This window comes from Aegilops tauschii, chromosome 3, assembly GCF_002575655.3.
Source record: "Aegilops tauschii subsp. strangulata cultivar AL8/78 chromosome 3, Aet v6.0, whole genome shotgun sequence".
NCBI classification, from domain to species: domain Eukaryota; kingdom Viridiplantae; phylum Streptophyta; class Magnoliopsida; order Poales; family Poaceae; genus Aegilops; species Aegilops tauschii.
In genome coordinates, this window is record NC_053037.3 from 9264713 (window position 1) to 9291922 (window position 27210).

At 41.0% G+C, this 27210-nt stretch overlaps 1 protein-coding gene across 3 annotated transcripts in view; it reads right to left on the minus strand.

Moving 5' to 3' along the window:
- The window catches only part of LOC109783523 (CDP-diacylglycerol--serine O-phosphatidyltransferase 1), a 130032-nt gene extending 105845 nt beyond the window's left edge, over positions 1 to 24187 (minus strand). Inside the window, exons 1-13 of one of the 3 annotated variants that reach the window (XR_012204047.1) lie at positions 23925 to 24187; positions 23036 to 23226; positions 22769 to 22834; positions 22519 to 22578; positions 22070 to 22160; positions 21240 to 21294; positions 21074 to 21153; positions 20833 to 20949; positions 20675 to 20759; positions 20382 to 20473; positions 19376 to 19629; positions 19163 to 19251; positions 18807 to 19069 (exon numbers count right to left, since the gene is read on the minus strand). Coding sequence is in view for 2 of the 3 variants with exons in the window: in XM_020342123.4 (XP_020197712.1) it covers positions 18942 to 19069; positions 19163 to 19251; positions 19376 to 19629; positions 20382 to 20473; positions 20675 to 20759; positions 20833 to 20949; positions 21074 to 21153; positions 21240 to 21294; positions 22070 to 22160; positions 22519 to 22578; positions 22769 to 22834; positions 23036 to 23241 (1323 nt within the window). In the remaining variant the exon portion in view is untranslated. Of the gene's footprint in view, positions 1 to 18634; positions 19070 to 19162; positions 19252 to 19375; positions 19630 to 20381; positions 20474 to 20674; positions 20760 to 20832; positions 20950 to 21073; positions 21154 to 21239; positions 21295 to 22069; positions 22161 to 22518; positions 22579 to 22768; positions 22835 to 23035; positions 23367 to 23924 lie in introns of those variants that run through there. The other 2 variants (XM_073509804.1, XM_020342123.4) reach the window with 2 other exon arrangements.
- Between the last annotated feature and the right edge of the window lie 3023 nt (positions 24188 to 27210).

Consider the following 27210-nt stretch of genomic DNA (forward strand, 5'->3'; position numbering starts at 1 on the left):
ACAACCTAGGGATTCGATTGTATGCTTCCTCCCATGTACCATACAACATCTTAAATGCGGCTTGCTTCGCCTTCCATGCCTTGCCGTATTTCACCTTGTAATGAAAGATGGCTTTCACAAGATCAATGACATGTTGGATGCTCATTGTTGGAAGTGTGGATATTGAGTTGGAGAGCATATAAGCGATGAACTCGGATGTGAGTTGTTTGTGGTCTTGGGACACAATCTTGCCATCCACCCTTTTGCCTTGGCACAAGTGAGTTGGCACACAACTCACTACATGCCAAGTTGGACCTCCTTTCCATGGTCTTGCACGCACAATCCACGGACATATTTCATCTTCACATGCACATGCAACCGTGTAGCGCACATTGACGTCCGAGTTCACCACCTTGTGTGGACGATAATGCGTAACCGAGTAGTTGTCGAGCCACATCTTCAATTCCAACAAGGTGTCGAACTTAGAACCTTTAGCAATCCGGTTCTTGTCGTCTACCAAATCACGGTGAGAGCTTGGCCTAACCCCAAGAGGTACACATTGGCCACCATCTACCACGGCTTCATCCGCGAGACTAACATCCTTGAACAATGTAGTCCGATGATCCCGACCAAATACCTTCTCGAAAGCTTCGGCCTCCTTCACCGTGAACCCCTCCGCATCAACTTGTTCATCGGGACCATCGTCATCCGAGTCCGATGCATATGCACGGGAAAAAGGGATGGAATGGTCCATTGTCTCTTGCAAATGATATTTGTAGAGATCACCCACATTGTTGTCATAGAGATCAACTTCATTGTCATCGTCCGCATACTCATCATTGTCCTCTTGCAAAGCTTCATCTTGGTTGTTTGTAAACGGGCTCAATGTTGGCCTCACTTCTTGGGTCAAAAGAGGTTCAACAATTTCATCTCGCTTCAAGGGTGGGGGCTACTAGCAACCAAAGGGGAGGGGTTCCAGTTCAAGTCCAAATGCAAACTTGAATCAACCTTCTTCGTTGCAAATAACTCAAGAGCCTTGTCTAGTGATTCGGCCACCGTCTCCTTGTATGCAACCCAACGTTGCTCCGAGTTGACACACATTATCTTCCAACGGATGTGCATTCCAAAACCAACATTATGCCTTCCCTCCAACTCAATGATATCACTAGGTTCCATTCAATTCAAATCTTTCCTAACTTGTTGCAAGAGCTCCGCATAGCTAGGACTACTATCAAACACCATGTCAAGCTCATCCGGGTCCGGTTCTATATTGCCTTTCAAAAAGGCGTCTTTGTCCCAATGATGAACAAACACACATGTTCTTCCCATCCCTATAAGCATTCAAAGAACACAAGGTAACATTGCTTCCATGAGACTAATCCAAGGATAAACACGGAATACAAACCCTAATATATATATCAAACAACAACCCTAACCTTAACACTAACCCTAACCATAACCATAACCATAACCCTAGCCCTAAACCTAACTCTAGCACCAACATAAGAACACCCATAAGAATAACCCTAGCATACTAACAAAGCCTAATCATAGAAATTGGCAAACAAACATCTCACATCTCCATGCAAATCTCTAGATCCAAACAAAACTAGGGTTTCCCCAAACTAGCAACAAATGAGCAATGGGAGAACTTTACTTGGATCAAAACAAGGGAGGGAGGGTTTGACTTCGAAATCCACGGACAAATTCTTCAAATTTGCAAGATTTGGGAGAGGATTTGAGAGGGGAGAGAGTGGGAGAGGGGCCAAAGCTCGGGGAGAGAGTGGGAGAGTGTGTGGTGTGGGGGGGTGGGGGAGGGGGCCCAGCAAAGTGGCTGGATAAGTCACAGTGCAGCGCCTAGCCGCTAGGCGCTGCACATTACATGTGTGGCGCCCAGCGTCTAGGCGCTGCACATTCCATGTGTGGCGCCTAGCTCGGAGGCGCTGCACTGCTGGGCCCAGGGGCTGCCACGGTGGACAGGTGTGCAACGCCGCCGCGCTAGGCGCTGCACAGTACGGTGTGGCGCCGGCGTGGCGGGCGCTACACAAAAAGGTCAGGGGAGTGAAATAGTTTCGCACCCAGTTCATTCTGTGAAATGATTTCGTCCCGAGGTCAAATTGTCAAATTTGTCGGCGGCGCTGGAGATGGCATCGTGAGTCGCACCCTAGCTTTCATCATGCTGAAGATCTCTGGGTCAAGATTTAGCCAAGGATGTGTCTAGGGCACATCTAGATGTGCTCTAGTTATTTCTCATCTAAGTAGTGAATCAACTATAAAAAGAAAAAGAAAAAAGAGAAAGAAAAAATTCACACGAATCTCAATGTAAGATCAATGACATATGACTTAGATGTGCAATACTTATGGCACATCTAGATATGCTTTAGCAAAACTGTTTAGCCAAATATACTTCCTCCGTCCCAAAATTTTTGTCTTAAATTTGTCTAAATACGGATGTATCAAGTCACGTTATAGTATTAGATGCATCCGTATCTAGACAAATATAAGACAAGAATTTTGGGACGGAGGGAGTATGTTTTTTCGTTTCAAAAAAAAACTCAAACTTTTTTGCAAAAAAAAGGGGTGCACGTTTTGGCACGAATCAATATGTGTGTTGTGGCTGAAACTACAATTTGCATGATAGACAAAAATATATTTATGTGTCGATTACATCTGTTCTTGTAGCCTTTTTCGTTGTGTAACACACATATTGTTTGTTGAAAATTTCCAAATATATACTTCATCCAAGAGCACATACATATAGATTTCTTTAGAATTTACATAGACTTTTTTATGGGTGATGCCATAGGAAATTTTGTGGCAACAATGCCATAGAAATATTTTCATTTCATGAACATCCCAAAATCATGCCCTTGAGATGGGGTAATACTTTACTTCCTACCTTTTTAGAGTTTATGGTGATTATCTTTTTTTTACATAGTACAGACGCAAGCGCTCATATACACGCGCATACACTCACCCCATATGAACACACACACGCACACCCTACCCCTATGAGCACCTCCGAAATACGGAGCCGGCATATCATATTGAAATTTACGAAGACACCATAGGCAGCTTGTCATCGATAGGACCGTCTCCTCCCACTGAATGCGCATCGTCAGAAATCATGAAATAAATCCAGAAATAAATGCGAGCACCAGGACTTGAACCATGGTGGGCTGGGGATACCACAATCCCTCTAACCATCCAACCACGGATTGGTTCGCGTTTATGATGATTATCGAGACGGCCCTATCTCACCTTATATAGGTAGACGCAAGGTAGGATTACATGGGCTCGAGTCGGTTTACAATTTACATTTACGTAAAAAATACATGTTTTGTATTCTAAGGCGATGATATGGCGAAATCACTAGTTGAGGAGTACTCGTTGCAAAGATCATTCCAACTCTCTAGCACGCCATTTCTTGCAACATGGGAGTTTTTCCTTTTTTCGTAGATCCATTTATTTAAAATGTTTTATCTCTCAAACCGTGCGTCCAAATCTCAAACCTCTTTCACCGTTGGATTCCTCGCGTCGAGATCTTCAAAACTAGATCCCAAGTTGATAGGTTTTGACGAACTTTTTTTCACAAAAAAAAGGTCAAAAAACCAAACGAAAAACCGAACCAGAAGCCCGTGTTTTATTTCCTTCCTGAAAGAGGCACGCCCGTGACTCTCGCGAAAGCACATCCGTGCCTCTCGCGGAAGCAAAACCGTGACTCTCGTGAAAAAAAAACAGAAAACGCGTATTTTTTCCGTTTCCGAGAGGCACGGCCATGACTCTCGCGAAAGCACACTCGTGCCTCTCGCGGAAGCAAAACCGTGATTCTCGCGAAATGAAAAAAAACGCGTTTTTCCCCTTTCCGAGAGGCACGGCCGTGACTCTCGCGAAAGCACACCCGTGCCTCTCGCGGAAGCAAAACCGTGTCTCTAGCGAAAGGAAAAAAACAGAAAATGCGTTTTTTTCGTTTCCAAGAAGCACGGACGTGACTCGCAAAAGCACAACCGTGCCTCTCGCGGAAGCAAAACCGTAACTCTCGCGGAAGAGAAAAAAAAACAAAAAATACGTTTTTTTTGTTTCCGAGAGGCACGGCCGTGACTCTCACGAAAGCAAAACCATGCCTCTCGCGAAAGCAAAACCGTGACTCTCGCGAAAGGGAAAAAAACGCGTTTTTTCGCGCAGAATTTTTTTTTTCGAAAAATTTTTTTGGTCGAAAAGCTAAGGAAGACTGGTGGAAAACCAAAACGTCGAAAAAACCCGAAAAACCGCCGTTTAAATAGCCGAAAACGCGTGCGGAAAAGTAAAAAAAAAACAAAATCCGAAGGCATGATTGCTTAGTTAGTATGCTTGAAGTATTATTATTTTTATGTCAATATTAAACTTTTATCTTGAATCTTTCGGATCTGAACATTCATGCCACAATAAAGAAAATTACATTGAAAATTATGTTAGGTAGCATTCCACATCAAAAATTCTGTTTTTATCATTTACCTACTCGAGGACGAGCAGGAATTAAGCTTGGGGATGCTTGATACGTCTCCAACGTATCTATAATTTTTGATTGTTCCATGCTATTATATTGTCTGTTTTGGATGTTTAATGGGCTTATTTATTCACTTTTATATTATTTTTGGGACTAACCTATTAACCGGAGGCCTAGCCCAAATTGCTGGTTTTTTTGCCTATTTCAGTGTTTCGCAAAAAAGGAATATCAAACGGAGTCCAAACGGAATGAAACCTTCGGGAGCGTGATTTTTGAAACAAACGCAATCTAGGAGACTTGGAGTGGACGTCAAGGAAGCAACGAGGCGGCCACGAGGTAGGAGGGCACGCCCCCACCCTCATGGGCCCCTCGTGGCTCCACGAACCTACTTCCTTCTCCTATATATACTCATATACCCTAAAAACATCCAGGAGCATGACGAAACCCTATTTCCACCACCGCAACTCTCTGTATCCGTGAGATCCCATCCTGGGGCCTTTTCCGGCGCTCCGCCGGAGGGGGAACCGATCACGAAGGGCTTCTACATCAACACCATAGCCTCTCCGATGATGTGTGAGTAGTTTACCTCAGACCTTCGGGTCCATAATTATTAGCTAGATGGCTTCTTCTCTCTCTTTGTTTCTCAATACAAAGTTCTCCTCGATCTTCTTGGAGATCTATTCGATGTAATCTTCTTTTGCGGTGTGTTTGTCGAGATCCGATGAATTGTGGGTTTATGATCAACTTTATCTATGAACAATATTTGGTTCTTCTCTGAATTCTTATATGTATGATTTAATATCTTTGCAAGTCTCTTCGAATTATCAGTTTGGTTTGGCCTACTAGATTGATCTTTCTTGCAATGGGAGAAGTGCTTAGCTTTGGGTTCAATCTTGTGGTGCTCGATCCCAGTGACAGAAAGGGAAACGACACGTATTGTATTGTTGCCATCGAGGATAAAAAGATGGGGTTTATATCATATTGCTTTAGTTTATCCCTCTACATCATGTCATCTTGCCTAATGCGTTACTCCGTTCTTATGAACTTAATACTCTAGATGCATGATGGATAGCGGTCGATGTGTGGAGTAATAGTAGTAGATGCAGGCAGGAGTCGGTCGGTCTACTTGTCACGGACGTGATGCCTATATACATGATCATGCCTAGATATTCTCATAACTATTCGCTTTTCTATCAATTGCTCGACAGTAATTTGTTCACCCACCGTAGAATATGCTATCTTGAGAGAAGCCACTAGTTAAACCTATGGCCCCTGGGTCTATTTTCCATCATATAAGTTTCCTATATATTTTATTTTGCAATCTTTATTTTCCAATCTATATCATAAAAATACCAAAAATATTTATATTATCTCTATCAAATCTCACTCTTGCAAGTGGCCGTGAAGGGATTGACAACCCCTTTATCGCGTTGGTTGCAAGGTTCTTATTTGTTTGTGTAGGTACAAGGCGACTTGTGCGTAGTCTCCTACTGGATTGATACCTTGGTTCTCAAAAACTGAGGGAAATACTTACGCTACTTTGCTGCATCACCCTTTCCTCTTCAAGGGAAAACCAACGCATGCTCAAGAGGTAGCGATGTGTAGATAATAAACAAATATTGAGTCCATAGTAAGCCTATACTAGACTAGCTCGTTGATTAAAAATGGTTAAAGTTTTCTAACCATGGACATGAGTTGTCATGTAATCAATGTTCAAGAAATCGTTAACTGGTAGCTGCTCGGTCGGTTTAGGAGTAGTGATTAATCGGTGAATCGGCCTATTAACTGGATTAATTGGTCGACTATTAATCGGTAGATTGAATAGGAACTTGCCAACATATATCTAGATTTTTTTATGTATTATACATAGTCTCATGCTCCCAGCTATATAGTATACCAAAACTTGTTGTCGTACACATATGAAAAGCATAGAGAGGAGATAAAATTATTAATCCTAGCTATTAAGGAGCTGGATGGGGCTGGAAGGGGTCACAGACCAAAATTTTGAGCTTTGTTTGCCCACCTGTTAATGGGCCAGCGAGGATTAATTGGCCTGACAAGTTAACGCGACGAATAGGTGTTATTCGATTCGGCCACACTATGAGTAGGGATTAACTGGCCTGTTAACTGATTAATCGGGTTAATTCTTAAACAGTGCATTTAATCACGAGGTCATTCCATTAGGAGAATGATGTGATGGACAGACACAATCATAATCTTAGCATCTGATCATGTTGCTTAGTTTAAAAATTGCTATAACTTTTTTAGTGTCAAGTATCTGTTCCTTGGACCATAAGATCATGTCACTCCCTAGTACCGACAGAATGTTTTGTGGGAATCAACCGTCACTTAGTAACTGGATGATCATAAAGGTGATCTTCAGGTATCTCAGAAGACACTAGTTGGGTTGCATGGATCTAGACTGGGATTTGTCACTCCCTGTAACGAATAGATAACTCTCGGCCCTCTCGGTAATAGAACATCCTAAGTAGCTTGCCAGCATGTGACTAATGTGTTTGGTCACAGGGATATTGTATTACTGAACGAGTAAAGAGAACTTGCCAGTAAGGAGATTGAACTAGGCATGGTGATACCAATGATCGCCAGACAAACAGAACTGTATATAGGATTACCTGAATCCTTGACATCGTTCTTCCACCGATGATAATCTTCGTGGAATATGTGGGACTTTTATGGGCATCCATGGTCCCGCTATTGGTTATTGGTCGGAGAGGAGTCTTGATCATGTCTACGTATTCTCGAACCCGTAGGGTCACACACTTAACGTCCGGTGTCGATAGGTTTTGATGAGATAATAAGATGGTGTTATAAAATTTTGATTCAGAGTCTCAGGCGGGATCCCGGAGATCACGAGGAGTTTCGGAATGGTCCGGAGACAAACAAAACATATATGGGAAGTATTTTCTGGGTTACCGTGAAAGTTCGGGATTTTTCGGTATTGCACAGGGAAGGTTCTAGAAAGTACAGGAGTGGGGCCCACATGGAAGTGGGTGGTGGGCCAAGGCACCACACCTCTGGTCCATGCGCACCAAAATCCCCTCCTAAAAGGAATAGGATCAAATCCTTAAGCGATAAGATCAAGATCCCTAAAAAGGCGGGATCGCGGTCGGTGGGAGAAGGAGGATACCCCCCCCCTTGGTGCGCAGCCCCTAGAGGCTTGGAGGAGGTTTCAAGGCTCCTCCCCACGCCTATAAATAGAGGAGGGGGGGTTGGCTGCAGCATCGGTGTCCGTTTGCTTGTCGCATCCCTCTCGTTCCATACGTCCCTCATCCGCGGAGTTCTTAGCGAAGCTCTGTCGGATTTCCACCATACTTCCACCACCACATCGTCGTGCTGCCAAGATCGATCTCATCCACCTCTCCCCCTTGCCTTCTGTATCAAGTCGCACGTGTGTTCAATTCAAAGGCATCGTTCGTGCGGTGCTACATCGGATTGATCCGATAAAAGTACGACTGCATCACCCACGATCAATAGATCGTTAAACGTGCGTGTTCTACAAGGGTATGTAGACATTTTCCCACTCGTGCTACCATCTAGTAGATTGGATCTTGGGTTTATTCGTTCTCTCGTAGGAAAAAAATTGTCTTCCTTGCTGCGAATCCCATCAAAATTATGACCCCAAACTGTTGGTGTAGCAATAGCAAATATGTGGCAGCATATGCAAAGAGAATCTAGATGGGTGTACATGAGACGACGATTTTTCCATGTCCAGGCCCTCGAGATGAAATTCATGCCATTAAGATGAGGTAATACCCACTTCCTTCCTTTTTATATCATATTGATGGTTGCTTCGTAAGAGAGCTAGAGTTTATGGTGATACCTATTCACGATGACGATGATGATGATGATCGGGAAGCCCCTATCTCGCCTTTTTTCATTAGGAAATCGTGGGAGGAGTGGTGCCGCTTATGAAGAAGAGGAATGCAAACAAGGCAGTACCTTCGACGTCTGTCGTTCAACGGTCTCCTCCTCCAATGGTGAGAGAGTACATGGTGGATGGTAGGTATTCTTAGTCCTTGGATCAAGGTATTCACAAAGAGCAAGTTGTTCCAGGTAGACACCATCAAGAATTATGCTGAAAAATCACTTAGAATTATCATACGTAGAAGAACACTCCATAAGTTAGGTAGAAATGGGGTGGTTGTGAACCAACCTGTGGTTGGATGGTTAGGAGGACAGTGGTATCCAGTCCACCAGAGTTCAAGTCCTACACTTACTAGTGCTCGTATTTTTCTGTATTTATTTCAGACCTTCCGTCGATGTGTGTTCAGTGCAAGGAGACGTTCCCGTCGCCTATGAAAGCGTCTGTGGCAACTTCGTCAATCTCAAGATGATGTGTCGGCTCTGTCTTTTGAAGGTGCTCATAGGGATAGGTGTGCGTGCATGTGTCCATAAGGATGAGCGTATGTGCGTATATATGAGCGTCTGTTTCTATACCGTGTTTAAAAAAATAGGATTTTGTTGAAATTCTGCGTAGAAATGGAAGATATTTTAGTAGGCAAATTTATGCTTCAAAAGAGAAACTTGTGTAGTGAACTGGTATCAGCATCGTCGTATGGCATCAGCATCGTCATATGGCATCGCCTTGCAGAACACATGTTGTAAACTCAAACTTCTTTGCAAAAGAAAGGGTGTACGTTTTGGCACGAATCAATATGTATGTTGTGGCTGAAACCACAATTTGCATGATACACAAAAATATATTTATGTGTCGATGTTGTTTTTCATCTGTTCTTGTAGCCTTTTTCGTTGTGTAACACACATATTGTTTGTTGAAAACTTCCAAATATATACTTCATCCAAGAGCACATACATATAGATTTCTTTAGAATTTACCTAGACTTTTTTTATGGGTGATGCCATAGAAAATTTTGTGGCAACAATGCCATAGAAATATTTTCATTTCATGGACATTCCAAAATCATGACCCCCGAACTGTCAGTGTAATTTACCAACAATATCAAATATGGGGCAGCATACATATAGAGAATCTAGATGAGTGCAGAGGAGATAATGATTTTTCCAAGTCCAGGCCCTCGAGACGAAGTTCATGCCCTTGAGATGAGACAATACTCTACTTCCTCCCCTTTTAGAGTTTATGTTGATTATCCGGAGGGCCCTATCTCGCCTTATATAGGTGGACGCAAGGTAAGATTACATGGGCTCGAGTCGGTTTACAATTTACATTTACGTAAAATACATGATTTGTACTCCAAGGCGATGATGCGTCCTTGTATGATTATTATAGAAGGACTCCCTGGTACTGGCTGTCGAGCGAGTTCCCTAAAAAAAGACAATCGAGCGGAGTGCCACCGCGCCGACGTCCCGACAGCCGGACTGCCATGCCGCCGACGCTGTGCACGACCCGACAATCCTGCAGACGCGCTCGCCTAGCCCAGTCATTATCAGGAAGCATGGCAGCGCCCAAATCCAGCAGCCACGGCCGCACACGCCGGCAGATGGCACACTCCACGCCTCCACGGCTCCGACGCGATGGCGCAGGAGATACGGTGTACATGTGAAGTCTGGAGCCTACCGTGGGTTGTGGAGTCCTCTAGAAGGGCGACTCATTTTCAGGTTTGGCGGGAACGGCTTGGGTGGCGAATCCGAGTGACACAGGCCGTCCGATTTAATAGAGTTGACGGCTACAGATGAATCTACTCTGGAAGTGACGGGTAAAACAAGAGAGAAGAAGGTAGATTCAAATATTCAAAAAAAAAAAACGTTTACGATAGTAGTAGAGATAGAAGGACTCCCAGTCGTCGGCCTGGCCCACCCTGTAGCAATTAGGCCGCGCTCATCCTCCTACGCGCTATGTCATTGTCACAAACCAAGCCTGGTTATGACAAATAAACAGGTGTCCACTAGCGCTTACCGTTGATCTCTAGTCGTTGGAGGCATCCTCTCCTCTCCTCTCTTCTCCTCCATCCATCCACTGGCTAGCTGATGATGATTATAAACACATCTATTTCATAGAAACTTGTCGCCAGCATCGTTCAGTGTTGCTGTAAACGGCGGGTGTCCACTTCTCCGTAGAGGAGAAAGTTCGCCATGGAAATAAAGGGGAGCAGGTGTCGCTGTGAATAAACCTTGCAAACATTCTTTGGCCAAAGAGATGCGCTCTCCTCGTTTGATAATAACATAAAGCCTGAATAGACACTCTGTAGCCTTCTGGATGCCCGCCGGGCTGTGAAGGGAAGAAGTTGAGAGAGACCCAGTGTACTACATGTCTAGCCCAATGGCCAAGCTAGCTAGAACATCATCCCCCATGTGGAGCACAGCGTACAATACAATGTGAGACCAAAAAGCAGGTCATGAGACAGGTGAAAGCAACTGTTGTGAGAAAAGTTGGTATACCATTCTACATACGTAGGCGAGTCTACTCCCCCTAGTCTTCCACAGGGTCACAACATTACAATTTGCAATGTCCCCTTCAATCACCATTACAGTACTAGTCGTCGATCTATGCACGCAACTTGCGTGCACATATCATTTTCTAACAGTTAAGAGACGAGATCAACGCTGCTGTCACCCGAATTAAATTACTAAATTATTTATTTTTAGTTTGTTAATCTGATTTGGGGCGCCTTTGCACTATCCAGTTTTCTTCTCCACAAGGCCTCCAAAACTAGATCAACTTCGTTATATTCCGACTAATAAAACCTAGCGAGCGACAAACAAAATCAATGACAAAAAGATTCTGGAAAGAAGAGAAGATGTGTGATGGTGCCAAGTAGCGTGCAATCTGAGAGGGAAGGAACATGAGAGAAAAAATAAAGCCAGTTCAGATGGACAAGACTGGGATACGAGCTCAAGGCAGCTCACGGTACATGTGAAAGCAATCGTGACAGTAGTTGATATACCATTCTACATAGGCGACTCTGCTCCCAGTCCCGGTATTTCTTTCTTTTTCTTTTTCTTTTTCTTTTTCTTTTTACGGGTGAGTCTACTCCCAGTCTCCCACACGGCCATAACATTACAATTTACGGTGTCATCGGCCTAGATAATCGTTATGTTGATATTTGATCATTGTAACTTGTAATATCATTATAACTTTTAATAAGAAGTGACTTTCAATATTTACTTCTTTAGGAAATAAGGATGGTCTTTTAAAATACATGATGAACCTTTTTTCAAATACACGGTGAACATTTTTTTTCAAATACACATTGTACATATTTTTGATACACGATGAACATTTTTCAAAATGTCATGAACATGTGAATATTTTTAAATGCCATGAGCATTTTTTCAATGGTGCAAAATTTTCTTTAAATTTGTGCAAACAATTATTTTTTACACTGCACAGACATTTTTTAAACATGTGACCATTCTTTCAATGGCAGAAACATTTTTTTGAAATGTACGAACATTTTCTAAAGCCACGAGAACAAAAATTACATTCCCCAAATAATTTTATAATACGCGGTGTGTGTGTGCGCGCGCGCGCGTGCTGGGAAACAAAGGCCGGTAGTGGGCCCGCCCACTACTGGCTGCTTCTCAGAGCACAAGTCAAAGCCGCGCCCAGTTACTCAAAAGAAGAAGACAGCCACGCCACGATCACAGCTAGCTACTGAATAATAATAATACACTAAAAATGCAAGCTAATGGATAATATGACTAAAATATTCATGGGTAGATGTAAGTGATTTTATCGACAATGAAGAAAAAATCACAAAAAGTTGTGAATAAAATCTATGGAAGAGTGAGCAACCCAAACTCTATGAAAACAAAAAGAAGTAGGTCGCACCAAATGAATTTCAGAGTTTCAGAGTCGATACAGGTGAAAGCAGCCGTGACAGTATATCAACCGTGACAGTAGTTGATATACCATTCTACATAGGCGACTCTACTCCCAGTCCCAGTCTCTCTCTTTTTCTTTTTTTCTTTTTTTTGCGGGTGAGTCTACTCTCAGTCTCCCACAAGGCCATAACATTACAATTTACGGTGTCCTCTTCAGTCATCGAATACTAGTCATCGCCCTAGATAATCATTATGTTGATATTTGATCTTTGTAACTTGTAATAACATTATAACTTTTAATAAGAAGTGACATTCAATATTAACTTCTTTAGGAAATAAGGATGATCTTTTAAAATACAGGATGAACCTTTTTTCAAATACACGTTGAACTTTTTTTCAAATACACATTGTACATATTTTTTATACACGATGAAATTTTTTTGAATGGTGCAAAAAAACTTTAAACTTGTGCAAAACAAATTGTTTTACACTGCATAAAAAATTTAAACGCGTGACCATTCTTTGAATGCCGAAACTTTTTTTTAAATGTACGAACATTTTTTTAAGCCACGAGAACAAAAAATTACATTCCCCAAAAAAAAGATAATACGTGATGAATATGTATATATAAACATAAGCACTAAGAAACAAGAAAAGAAAAAAACTGTAAAACAAAGGCCTGTAGTAGGCCGGCCAACTACTCGCTGCCCTTGCTTGAGGCGAGCGGTTGCTGCTTCCCGGGGCACAAGACAAAGCCGCGCCCAGTTACTCAAAAGAAAAAGACAAATCCACGCCACGATCACAGCTAGCTACTGAATAATAATACACTAACAATGCAAGCTAATGAATAATATGACTAAAATATTCATGGGTATAAGTGATTTGATCGACATTGAAGAAAAAAAATCACAAAAAGTTGTGAATAAAATATATGGAAGAGCGAGCAATCCAAACTCGATGAGAATAAAAAGAAGTAGGTCGCACCAAATGAATTTCAGAGTTTCAGAGTCGATTGGCAGGGGTACATGAATGGAAGGAAGGGGGCTTATTCTTGGTGGTGGATCAACGTAATAAACTTCTAACGGATCAATGGCTACTGCTACATGTACAGAATTTGAATGGATATTTACATGGCAATATTGAATTGGAGGACAAAAGAATGGTGTGGCCCGAAGAAATAATGGCTATGGTCGCGCAATCACAACCTTTTTCTTATTACTGTTCGGTAAATTTTCTATGTCCACAGAAAAAGGAACGTCGTAAGAAAAGCGGCCTCGACCAGAATATGATCAGCCAGGACGGCATGGGAAGAGACCTGTTTCAGAAGCCAGCGACATGATCAGCAGCATGCTATGAGGCAAATGCTAGTTCTTGCGAGCACCTAGAAACTGGAGCAGCACTCACCGTGTCCGAACTTTATGCAGATCAGAAGCTCTATGATGCATATAGCCGGTCAAAGCCAACACAAAGATCACACCTTCTTAACAGGTTTCCTGAAATCATTTACCACATAATACGACTACTTTTCAGCATGACTGTCTCACTGTTTCTGTGAATATGTGAGTAGGGATGAACATTGAGTAGAAACTTTCCGCTTTTTTGAAGGAAAAATGGAAACAGAGAGGAAATATGAAAACGGAAACGAAAATTTGCAAAATGGAAGTAGAAATGAATTTTTTTTAATGCGGAAACAGAAACAAAAATGGAACGGTATTTTTCGGTGGAACATGCGCGAAAACAGAACTTTTCATTTCCGTGAATATGGAATTTCTGTTTTGACTATAGGCATATGGCTACTTTGTAGCCCAACCACAAAACAACACAAATGACACAATGAGTAGAATGGATCATTTAAGACCAAACTTCTACCACACATGTACTCAGCTTGACCCTATATGGCTATATGCACGCTAAGTTGCTAACATAATGATATTATTTTGTAGCCATGTTAACAATTCATTAAATTTGTTTGTTTTTGTGTATTTCTCTCTGATTCAGGGGTTTTTTAAGTTTTGGTCAACGTCCACTTCTGTTTCCAAATCTTCTTTGCATTCACTATGTCTACGTTTCCGATTGTATCTATTTTCGTACTCATTTCCAGGTTCTTGTATTCGTTTCCGCTTCCGCAAAAATATGTGAAAACAAATGTGATAGCACTTAGTTCCGTCCTTTTCGCTCCGTTTTCATCCTTATATGTGAGGACTGACAGCCCAGTTACATTGGTGCATTATTATGCACACTTTGCATGCAACTACTCCCTCCGTTCCTAAATATTTGTCTTTCTAGACATTTCAAATAGACTACCACATACGGATGTATGTAGACAGATTTTAGAGTATAGATTTACTCATTTTGCTTCGTATGTAGTCACTTGTTGAAATATTTAGAAAGACAAATATTTAGGAACGGAGGGAATATTATCTAGCAGGAAGTAACCAACCACTAACTGACGCGCGTGCAGAGTCATTTAGCATCTCAAGAGTAATACTGTAATAGAGTTCGGTACGCAGAGCGTGTGAGTGTCCAAGAAAATCGGAAAATTCTGCTCTTCGAAAAGCAATAAATGCTCACAGAAAGATCCTATCACATATTTTCCAGGTCTCAAGTCGCGACGGGGCTATTTTCGGGTCATACTTTTTGGGGTGTTCACATAAAAACTGCGGCATTCGCTATTCGCAAGCTGTCTGAAAATTTTGCAGGCATCAGTCGCTTTCGCGCGGAAAAGACGAGGTGCAGGGTTGAAGCGTAGGCGACCGAGTAGGAGGGGCCAGGGGCGTCGCGACGACATCAAACCAACGTCACATTAATTCTGTTTTTCATTTATACTGTAAATAAGTTTATTTTAAAACTTAAGTTTAATTAAAAAGGTAAAAACCGTGATTTTCAAAGAAGTGTTAACACAGTATAACAGACTGTTGGCGCAATCAAATAAATGTTGATAGCCTTAAAAAAATGTTCAAGATAAAAAAAATTGTTTTGGCGATTCTAAAAGATGTATGTCACATTTATGAAAATTATGTATACAATGTCAGAATTTGGTTTGTGTGCTATAAAAAGATGTTTTGTACCATAAAAATATTGTACGTGACTTGTTAAATAAATCTTCCAACGTTGCAAAAAAAAAATTCTCACATTAAAAAAATGTTTGCGTAGTATTAAAAAATTACTACCTTTAAAAAAAGTTTCAAGGTATATTTTTTAAAATGGCAACCATGTAATAAAAAATGTTTTACGTACTAAACTCAAAATGCATATCCTTTTTTTGAAAAATCTTCAACTTGTATCAGAAAAATGTGTTAAATATACAGTAAAAATGTATATAATAAAAACTAGTCATTTGTCAACAACAAAAACATTAAAAACGGACAAAGAAAAAATAAAAAGCAAAGAACTCAAGATAAACCAAGAAAACCATAGTAATAAACAAATAAAATCAATGTATAACAAAGCTAACAAGAAAAACTAAACAAAACTGGTGAGAAAATGAAGAAAACAAATCTATACCAAAAAATGGAAAACCAAAGAAAAAGGCGAAGAAAACAAAAAAATGATGAAAGGGGAAAAAAAGATGAAAACAAACAAAGAAAACCTGACCAAAACAGCAGAAACCGGACAAAGAAAACCCATGATAAAAAAAAACTTTCCAGAAAAAAGCAGAAAAACCTGAAAACAAAGGAAAAAAGACAGGAAAATTGCACGAACACGTAGTCCCACGCACACGTAGTTCCAAAAAAACCTGACAGGAAAGTCGTTGACCGGCCCAGTCTCGTCCCGCCGGTGACGAGGAGAGCATACATCTAGCTGTAAGCGAGATATAACTCCCACGCACACCGAGACCTTCTAATCAACGCATCACGTGCCGAATAAGCGCATAGCGCTCGCGCGGACGGTAGCCCATTTGTGGCTGGCTTGCTCCATCTCTCAGGCTGCACTGCTCGATTCGCTTGCCCGCTGACTGTCCCCGCGTGCGTTCGCTCGCTTTGTTTTTTTTTTAGGTTCTGCTTGTTCAAGACAAACGAATGTCTATCAGTTTTTATGTTCATGAATTTGAAAATGGCTCATGGATTTAAAACGTTTCCTGTGTTTAAGAAAGTTAGCAAACTCAAAAAAAGTTCATGAATTTGTAAAAAGTTCATTAATTTTGAAAAAACCGTGAATTTACAAAATGTTCATGGATTTAAAAAAAGTTGAAAAACAAACGTGAAAATGCATGAACATTGAAAAACAATCGCGAATATGCAAATGTTCACAACTTAAAAAATGTTCGTGATTCTGGAAAATGTTCACAAATTTATAAAGTGTTAACGAATTTTAAACAAAATTATGAATTTTAGAAAAATTAAAATAAAACTTTCCTGAATAAGCCAAGGAAAAACAACCATGCAAAAAACAATGGGACGCTCCAGATGGTTCTTAAGAACTGCCGCATAAGCGCTAAATAGGACCTTTTCCCCTCCGGTCCAATTCTTTGCCCACCGGTTTACTGGGTGAGTTTTTTTTCCCTCAAAAAAAATACTCGCTGAGGTTTTTTGGTGTATTTTTTCACACGGTTCTTGTTGTGTTGTTTTACATATTTTATTTTTTTTCTTTCTGTTTGTTTTTTTCTTTTTCTTTTTCATACTTGCTATCAAAAAACTTATAATTCTTTTAGGATCACAAGAAATTTTAAAATTCATGAAAAAAATTGTATTTACAAAATTATAAAAATTTGCAATTTTTTTATAATTCATGAATCTGTTTTCAAATTTTGTGACCTTTTTTATACTTGAGAATTTTTCTTAAAGTCGGGAAGTGTTCTTATTCAAATTTGTGAAAAAAACTAAGTTCGTGATATTTTTCAAAAATGGTGAAATTTCTCAGATTGAACTTTTTAAAAATTCATGAACTTTTCTCAAATTCACAATCTTTTTTGTTTAAACTTTTCCAAATTTGTGATTTTTTAATTCGTAATTTTTTTCGAAATTTACAATCTTTTTCCAAATTCATGAATAATTTTGAGCCCACAAATTTTTTTTTGAATTCGCTTTTTTTTAATTTTGCGATTTTTTGTTGAATCCATGAACTTTTTCTAAAAGTCAACTATGAAATCTGGCGAGCGAGCAGCGGCGCACAAGCACATGGATCTATCCTTGCTGCGGTAGCGGACGCTTGTACGTGAAGCGGTGCTTAGTGCGTCGATTAGGAGCTCTCTGGAATATTGGCTAGGTATCAGGTGAAACATTTCCACTCGTAACGCCGGGCAAGTCCACCAATCGTGCACCCATCCGCTATATGGGCCAGCCCAATGGCTTCTTTCTGTCTTTAATCATCGGTGTTGGAAATGTTCTAGAATCTTCTTTGATTGGTTTTTTCTCCAATTTCTCTGAGGTTTTGTTGGCATTTCATTCTTTGGTTTCCTTTTTCATTGTATTTTTATTGTTTATCTTTTATCCTTTTTTATTTGGGGACATCTTTAAATCCGTGAAAATTTTAATAATTCATTAACATTTTTCAAATTTCTTGAATTTTTTTGATTTTTAATATAAAAGTTAGTTTTTATATTTCTTGAACACGTTTTAAAATTTTCACAGTAGCCTAGTTTTGTAAAATAAAATGACTCAAAACCAGCGTATCCAACAGCCTGCTGGAAAACCGGTCAAATAAAATAGCAATTAGCCCAAACCAGTTAGTAGGCCAGCCAAGTTTGAGCGACTGAGCGTTTGGTCCCTTATTCGCGCAGAGGACTCGAGCTATGGATATTCCTATGGTAGCACCTTGGCAGGATCACAACACGCCAATGAGTAGAGTGACCAAAGTATTCTTGTGCACAACTCAATAGGAAAGGTATTCAGTATTCTTGTGTGGATGCAAGCAATTTGATTAGACTGAAATTGAAGTGATTTTTCAAAAAAAGAAAATGTAAAATAGTTGCCAAAATACAGCAATCCTTGCACTAGCATACAAAATTTGTGCAAGGATTAATGTCCAGTTCAGCAACTGCACATTCACAAATATATTTTGCTTTTACATTTTACCCAATGGTCATTTTTTGCAAAATTGACATGAACATGGAATTAGTTAGGACCCAGCAGCACACGGAACAAAGCTAGTAGTACAAAGATTACAACCCCATTGTCGTGAGTGGACGCCTGAATAATTCGCCCGGCCATATCAATCAGGTTCAGTAACCACGGGCTCACGTAACCCAGCAGAAAACAAAAAGCACACAACTGCTGAACTACACTGAAACTTAATCATGTACTACCTCACATGCCAACAGCCTCACACATTCTGCAGCTCTGAACACACCTACTAGTCAATGAGTCACCAAGAACAGCGAGATCATCTTTTTCTTCAGATTATAATGGAGTAGAACACTATGCCGACATCACGAGACACGCGCGGACAGAATTTAGATCAGAGAACTTATAGGACAGAATAACCTTATTTCATTACTTTCATTAAATCGAAGTAGGTCGGACCAAATGAATTTCAGAGTTTCAGAGTTGATTGACAGGGTACATGAAATGAATGCAAGGAGGGGGGGGGGGGGGGGGGGGGGCTTATTCTGCTGGTGGATCAACAAGAAATTTCTAACGCTGACCTTCTCGTGGTCACCGATTAATGGCCTACTGCTACATGTACACAATTTGAATGGATATTTACACGGCAATATTGAATCGGAGGAGAAAAGAATGGTGTGGGCCAGAGAAAACAATGGCTTTGGTTGCAATCACAACCTTTTTCTAATCATTGTTCGGTAAATTTTCCATGTCCACACAAAAAGGAACATCGTGAGAAGCGTGGCCACCGTCGTCCAGAATATGATCAGCCACGACGGCATCGACTTCGGGAAGAGACCTGTTTCAGAAGCCAGCGACACGGTCAACATGACAGTAGGAGGCACATGCTACCTGCGAGCACCAAGAAAGAAACTGGACTAGTAGCACTCACCATGGCCAAACTTGATGCAGATCAGAAGCTCTATGATGCATATAGCCAGCGAAAGCCAACAGAAAGACCCCACCTTCTTCACAGAGTTCCTGAAATCATTTGTCACATATATAAGACAATTACTTTCAGCAAGATTGCCTCCGTGTTTATGTGAATACGTAAGATACGCTATGAAGTATGCAAAGTTTGAAGCTAGTGGGTCAAACTTTGTACCTGTCCTGCAAATAGGTGTTGTATTCGCGGATGGTTGGTATCGCAATCAACCACCAAAGGACCAGTCGGTAGACAATCAAGGGATTCCGGGGAGGAATCCAGAGGCAGAACTTAAGAAAGAATGTGTTAAGTTCGATGGTCATGAAAATTACGCACAGGCTTAGCACTTGGATGAATCTCCAAGGGCCGAGCAGAGGGTACCACTCATCCTTGTCCCACTGTGCTGGTGTGAACTGACCTAGTGTCCTTTTCACCTAAACAGAGGCAAAAGGTTGGACAAATGAACTCATGAGCAAGGCTAACGACATCAAGTCTAAAATAGATAACTGATACGGCTCAAGAACATACAACTTCAAAAAGAAAACTCGGATAGGTATAGCACAGCAAACCACAATCTAAACCTACACAGGTTGTTTGTATCTATATATATGCAAATGAAAACATTCAAAAAAGGATTTGCAGGACATGAAGAAAGAGTTTTAAAAAGGTTAATCATTATAAGCTTTACTTTGGGCTAGTAACCCACTAACATATCAGTTCTGTTAGTGGCAGGTATGAATATGTGCAAGTATTACTGTGCTGCCAGCAAAATGTGTGTCCCTTAACTGGAAGTATCCATCTTAACCAGAGTTTATGCATAAAACCGACACTAACAGATGTTGTATAGGTCAGTGGAAAAATAATTACAGATTATTTCGTGTGGTTGCAGATAATTCATTATAAAGTATACGAGATGTCGAGATGTGAACTCTTGCAATGAAAAGTTTGAGCTTGTACTTAAACTAGTCCAGACAAGCCAAGGAATTATTTTAATTGACAGACTATTGAAGAAATTGCTCTGGTTTCTCAGTAATTTTTGCCTTCGCTAGATTTCATCGTACTATCATGACATTGAGTAGGATAAAAGATCAGCTGCAGCTGGGCATAATCTTAAATAAAAACTCAATGCGACTGATTGCTTTGCTGGGCAACTCATTTTCCTATACACAGATTAGTAATAGCATACCTTACTCATAATATTGGGCTGGCGACTCAAGCCAACCCATTCATATGTCCTCCCATCAAAATATCTCACAGTCTTCATACCAGCCCAGATACCTGAATCACAGACAAGATGTCCCCATTCAAGAAGAGGTAAAATCTAGGAGGTAAATCTAACTATCTAAACAGCTAAATCTATTGAAGACAACGAACAAAACATGCATGCCGACATATACCAAATGCAGGTATTAAGTTCAAAATTCATATAAAGGTATTGCGAATATAGATAAAATAATGAAAACCACATAAAAATCTTACCAAACCAATTGCAGATCAATATGTCTAGAACAATGCTATCCCACCAGCATTCGTTAAAATTTGGCAACATATGTCGAAAAGTTAGCTGCAGTTCACACAACATTACAAAGAGATCTAGTTTAAAGATAAAACTGAACACATATATAAAAAGTACATACCTCCATTAACTCAAAGCCAATTGATAACACCCATAGAAGTGGTTGGTTTCGTATCATTATAGCCTTTCCCCACCATCCAAGGATATGGGCAATAACAAACTCGTCAAAAAGGATGTCCTAGAAAAACCTATATTCAGATCAGTAAATTGAAGCATCTCCAAGATCATGATCAATCAGAGAAATACGACAGACCAAAATTGAACAAGGAAAGGTAGCAGGTTTGTGAATGAAGTCATCATACATAAACATTGTTAAACCTGCTTTTCGGATGATCAGGTACATATATACGGCAGTCGGTTCCATAGGATCTTTCAGGTAATTCTGTCAGACAATGGTGTGAAATAAGGATTCCTTCAACAAGATAAAGCTCCACTATTAGATCAGATATGGAAAAGCATATGTCTTACCAACACCAAGGTCAGGGTGAAGGTACTTCATGAACTGCCTAGCATCATCACGAGTCTGCAAAATGAAATAGAAGGAATTATGACCACTAATTACAGTTTCTGCTGTTTAATATTGCTTCTGCCGCTAAACTATAATTTCTTAACATCGTTGCATCTTATTACAATGACCTGTTTCACCAATAAAACTCAAAAGTACATATATGGAAAAGATCATACCAAAGCAATGGTACAACTGTTTAAATACATATAAAGTGCTATATTACACAATTAATAAATTTAGAAAATAACTTTTCACCTCAGATGCACTTGCATAATTCACTGTTTTTTCATAAAATGAGTAAGGGAGCTAACAGCTTCCTGTTCGCATTTTGGCTACACAGAGACAATAGGTGAACATTGCACTTTCTTATTGCTGCCTGGGGAGTTTTCTCTTGCATAATAAGCTATCAGAATGATTAGAAAAGGGATACCCTGGCCCTTTTCTCTATTGTGTCTTACTCTCTTTATCATCCTATTTCCAAACTAATACGTATTCGCCACAAATTGTAACATTACACTTGGCATTGGCACTATTGTTATCAATACATTCTGCCAGATATTCCAATTGCCAAGCAATGTCACCGGGTTTTTTAATCAGTGCAATGGCATATCTTTATTTTGTGTGAAGCATGAGCCAAAGTACTAGTAAAACGCAATTCCCCATGCTAAGCAACAAAAAACTGAGAGACTTTTCCACCATTAATTGGCTATGCTTTTGACAGGTTCATGAATCCGAAGAATCGAATAGCATAAGCATTTTTTTCAAACAAGATTTACAAAACTGTACTTACCTGGAAAAGCAAAAATGTGAGGGCCACAAGGTAAACAACTGCCATCCCATGGACCAGCCGCCAAATTGCAGGATGTGGTCTGATGAGCACACTGAATCATAATGGAAGTAGCTATCAGTAAATGTATGCACAAACCACAGCGACTTCTGGAACAAAATTTATGGAGAAGGCTGCAATGATCAATGTTTTTTTTTTTTTACAGGGAGCAGAAATGAAGTAATGATTTGCTGTCCAGGTTAGTTCAACTACAAAACTTTTTTTTAATGGTTGTACTACAGATCATACTTCACAAGCTCGAAGATATTGAGAGGTTCAGATCAAATATAAAGCACACATAAATACATTTCCCTTCTGCTGAAGATCAGTGCACAATATACTTATTCATATCTACATGCCCACTCATATGAAATAAGAGTTAAAAAATAAGGTATATAGTTTCTGCAACTCACGTTGAAGGTGCCTGAAGAAAAGAATAAGCCAAGAAAACAGCAATCATCGCAAAGACACCCCTGTTGACAAGATAAAAATATATATATGAGCACTAAGATTTGCTCAACTCAAATGGGAATTAGCAGATAAAAGGCGAGAAAAATAACAGTGAATGACTATTATCCCAGTTGAAGATATGTTCTCTCACAGATGTTCAGTTGGTGATTAAGAAACGATTATTTTTCCGCCATATAACATAAATAAAAATACCTTTTTACAGATGAGACACGGTCAGCAGAGAAGCTTCCTTCTGGATTAAGAGCACCACTTGCCCAACTGATAAAGAATTGAAAAACAAGTGCCCATTAAACATACAGCAGTTTTGGAATTCTTTAAAAAAAAATGCAGTGATCTTAACAATGGTAAAACGCCATAGTAGGTCAACCATCAGCAATGTATTAACATCATTATTGTAAGAGTCTCTGTACCAACACTAAAAATAACTCCACAGGTAAAAGAGATCCAGCAGCAGCTCACATTAAAAAGCAGGTTCCCATGAGTAACAACGAGATGGTCCGTGGTCTGTACGCCCACGCGGTCCAGGGATCAACTTCGCCGAAATTATTGGGCGATTTTACACCATTGCACCCTCTGTCGATATACTCTCTTGTAGGCTTGTGACGACCGTTGACCTCCATGGTAACAACAACCTTGACAAAAATTACCACCTGCAAAGTGTCCATGGCAGCATACAGGATCAATCAATACATGGTCTTACTGACCCTCAAGATCAACAAACAAAGTGATGCCACTCTTCCTACAAATCAGTACTGGGCTGCTAAAAGACGCACAGCAACCGGTGAGACAAATAATTAGCAACTGAATAATGTGCCAGCAGCTACTAGTATCTGGCATCAAGAAATGTGATGATTGAGCAGAGCACATCTGGAAATAAGCACTTGAAACGAGAAGGAAAAAAAACTAAATTCGGCATGAGCACGTTCTCTGAAGCCAGCAGCAATGCCCAGGCCTTTGTGTGGCTCTGGTTGTTTCAGGATAACAAAAAGGGGGCGGTCTGCCCTCTGCTGCCTGCAACCAGAGGGCGGCTTCAATACCAAAACAGAGGAGGGGAGGGGAGGAACAAGAAGAAGAAGAAGGAACGCCTTGGAACTCGGGAGAGGGACGCGATTGGCTGAGCGAGGAAACAAATTCAGAAGAAACAGAGGCACTACTCTATCTCTATGATTCACTAGGTAGCCAGCTACAGTGGAGAGCCGTACTGCCTCCTCCAAATTAAGAAACCGCAAAAGCTAAAAGGCAGCAGCTTTTCGCAATGCCGTCCGTCCGACCCATAGGGAGAGAGAGAGATCTAGACGGCGTGCCGGGTGGCGGCGCCCAGGAGCTGCGAAGGCCAGCAATCACATACCTCGAGGGAGGCTCAATGGCCGAGCACCGCGGACGGGGCGGCGGGAGCGCGGTGCCCCGGGGAGGAAGGACGGCGGCGGCGGCGACGCGCGCGCGAGGGAGAGAGGCGGTAGGGGGGCTGATGGACGCGCCGGCGGCAGAGTGGTGGGGGGGATTTAGGGCGCGTTGGGGGGAGATTGATCCTGGTTCTTGCAGTATAAATAGGTGATTAGTGGTCGAGGGGGGAGGAGAGCGGCGCTGGCAAAGTTCGACGACTGGAGATGCCTCGAGGTGAAGGGGGGGTCGGCTCTGCCTTTGTTTTGGACCCGGAGACGAGACGACCTCTCGCTATCGGCCGCCCGTGTGGCCGCCGTGCCAATGCCCTAATGGGATATCTTTTGACAAAAAAAATATATATTATGGTGATATAATAATCCTAATAAACAAAACGTTCGCCGGGAGGGATGGCGATGGCGAACGTTTCAGTGGCAACTTTAGTTGTCGAGAGGACGGCAATTTTGGTTTGCAAGCACGGTCATTTTCTGGCGAAGAAGAGAGCTGCGGCGGAGTTGCCATGCCCGCTAACTAAAATCGCCATGCTCGGTCAACGCAAACTGCCATCAAAATTATTCGCAAACGCCGTCTCTCCCAGTGAGCGAACGTTCGCTGAGTGCTGAGGTCGGAAATGTGTGCTTTGCTCCACATGTAGCTCATCAAGGGGACCTTTCAGAAAAGGAAAAAAAAACGCATATAGCCAAACCCTAATCCGAACAAGTCATCTCTTCCCTCCTCTCTTTGGACGGCGTGGGGGCTCTTCAGTGGCTGAATTTATCGATGTTGTCTTTCACTGGTGAGAGTGGCGCAACACTAAAGAGTTCGGTTACGGCTTTGGCGAGAACCTTGAGGCGTAAGGTATTGTTCATAATTTCTCTTTCGATTGGGGTCTTTCCTGTAATTATGGGTTTAGTCACCATGGTTATTTGGTTCTGTATGCTATTCTCACTATCTAATTATATAAGCCGTGTTTATTAAGAAAACAATGTGTTTTTTGTTCTCCTTGTCGAAATGGGCATGGCCAGGTTTGAAACACGAGTGAGAAAAGGAGACTAACAAGTCCTTTTATATACTCTTTTCCTCTTCTGGAACAACAAAATTTTCAAATCTCTTTGTACACAAGCTAAGATTTTTTTTCCCCAAGTATGTACACAAGTTAAGTTATAGTAGTAAAAAAATCATAAGATTGGTGAGATAAATCAAGAATGTAATATGTAAATCAAGAATGTAATATTTTTCGCTTGGTGAGATAAATATGTAAATTGAATTTGTAGTCATGCACACATGAAAACATAAGTCAAGACTATCAAAACGAACCGGAAATTCGACAATATCAAATCAGGATCTATTGGTGCTCTACAAGCATACATTCAAATGTCTCTTGAATGCATATCAAGAGATATTAAATGCATAAATAGGGTCTCTTTGTTGTGAGGCTAGAAAATAAAGAGGATAATTGGGACTTCTGTGGAGTGATGTAGTTAAAAAACAAAGAAAACACTCTTTGTTGATTCATTTTGTCCACGCCTGTAGGCATAGTCCTCCGACAAGGCAGCATTACTTGTCGACCAGGCACCTGCTAGCATATGAAATAAGGTTGCAATTGTCATGTAAGAGTTTGATCGTGTAAATAACTTCTATATTTGATCCCCTCTGACATCTTTCTGATTGTCCTATGATGATTAGAACCATCGAGCCAACTAGAACCACTAGTAGAAAAAGGGGCTTTTACCCCGGTCGGTAAGGGCCTTTTGTCCCGGTTTTCGAACCGGGACTAAAGGGTCGTTACTAAAGCCCTAACCCTTTAGTCCCGGTTCTTACACGAACCGGGACAGAAGGTCCTCCACGTGGCCGCTGCTGCCAGCCCAGGCAGGGGGCCTTTGGTCCCGGTTGGTGACACCAACCGGGACCAATAGGCAGGGCTTTTTGTCCCGGTTGGTGTCATCAACCGGGACCAATAGGCATCCACGCGTCAGCATTTCAGGTGCTGGGGTTTTTTTTGAAAGGGGGGGCGGGTTGGGGGGTTTTGGGGAGTTAATTTAGGTGTTTCATATATTGTGTTAGCTAACTAATTAATAGAGAGAAGTGTCCTCTTTTATCTCCGTGCTTGGTCGACGCTACGTACTATATACGTATGGAGAGGACTAGACACGCTAGCTAGTAAGCAAATGAAGGAAACAGAAGATCGTCATGAACATATGCATACAAAGAGAAGTGATATCGACCACCTCTCCTTCGCCGAGAAATTGGTCGAACAACAAGTTCTCGTATATCTATCTGACACTACCGGCTACATATATACAATAATTATCTCTTACAATATAATCTCCTAATTAAATTGTAAGAACATAGGGTCCACATAGTATTCTCTGTTTTCAGCGATCACGTGGTCAAGGAAGAATGCCGCCAATTCCTCTTGAATTGCTCGCATACGATCTTCTGCTAGGAGTTCATCCCGCATCCGAAACATCTAATTTGAAGAAGGGGGTCAATACATATATATATATGAATAAATGAAACTCGACACAAATGATGGTAATAAAATAAAATTGTGAATATTATTGCTTACGCACTTCATATTGTTCGTCAGAGTAGCCCCGCTCACAGGTCGTGTGGCGGATAGACTCGCAAACGTAGTATCCACAGAAATCATTCCCTTGTTCCTGCCACAACCACTTTACAAAAAATAGAGGTCAATCTAACTGATAAGCAAGCATGCTAAATGGTATTGATCAAACTAGCGCTTGAATCACTAGGAGATGTGCGGAACATGCTACTATAGTACTTACTTTCGGGTGTCTAAATTGCAGCTTCTTCGGCAGTCCCGGAGATTTTGTGGTGAATTTTCTCCAAACCCTGCCAGGCAAAGAAAACAATTACTTGATATCAGGAAATGAACAAAGTTGCTGATATGGTGGATAATGATCGATTTAACTTACTTCTCGAGCATTTGAGTCATGTCCGCATAGTCCTGGGGATCTTTTCGTCTCGAGTCTAAGACGGTTACTACTCCCTGCTCAAGCTTAATCTCTAGGAGAATATAGTGGAAGCTGCGCATGCATGCATAACTCGTCAATTACATTACCATAACCTGGACTAATAAGGGAAACCGAATATGCACAAGACAGTAACACTCACTTGAAGTTGTAAGGAAAGAGTATTATATCTTTGTTTTGATTTAATACCAACGATCGTAGCAAGTTGGCCTCGGCTTCTTTGGCATGTTTTTCAATCGTATATGCATCTATGAGATT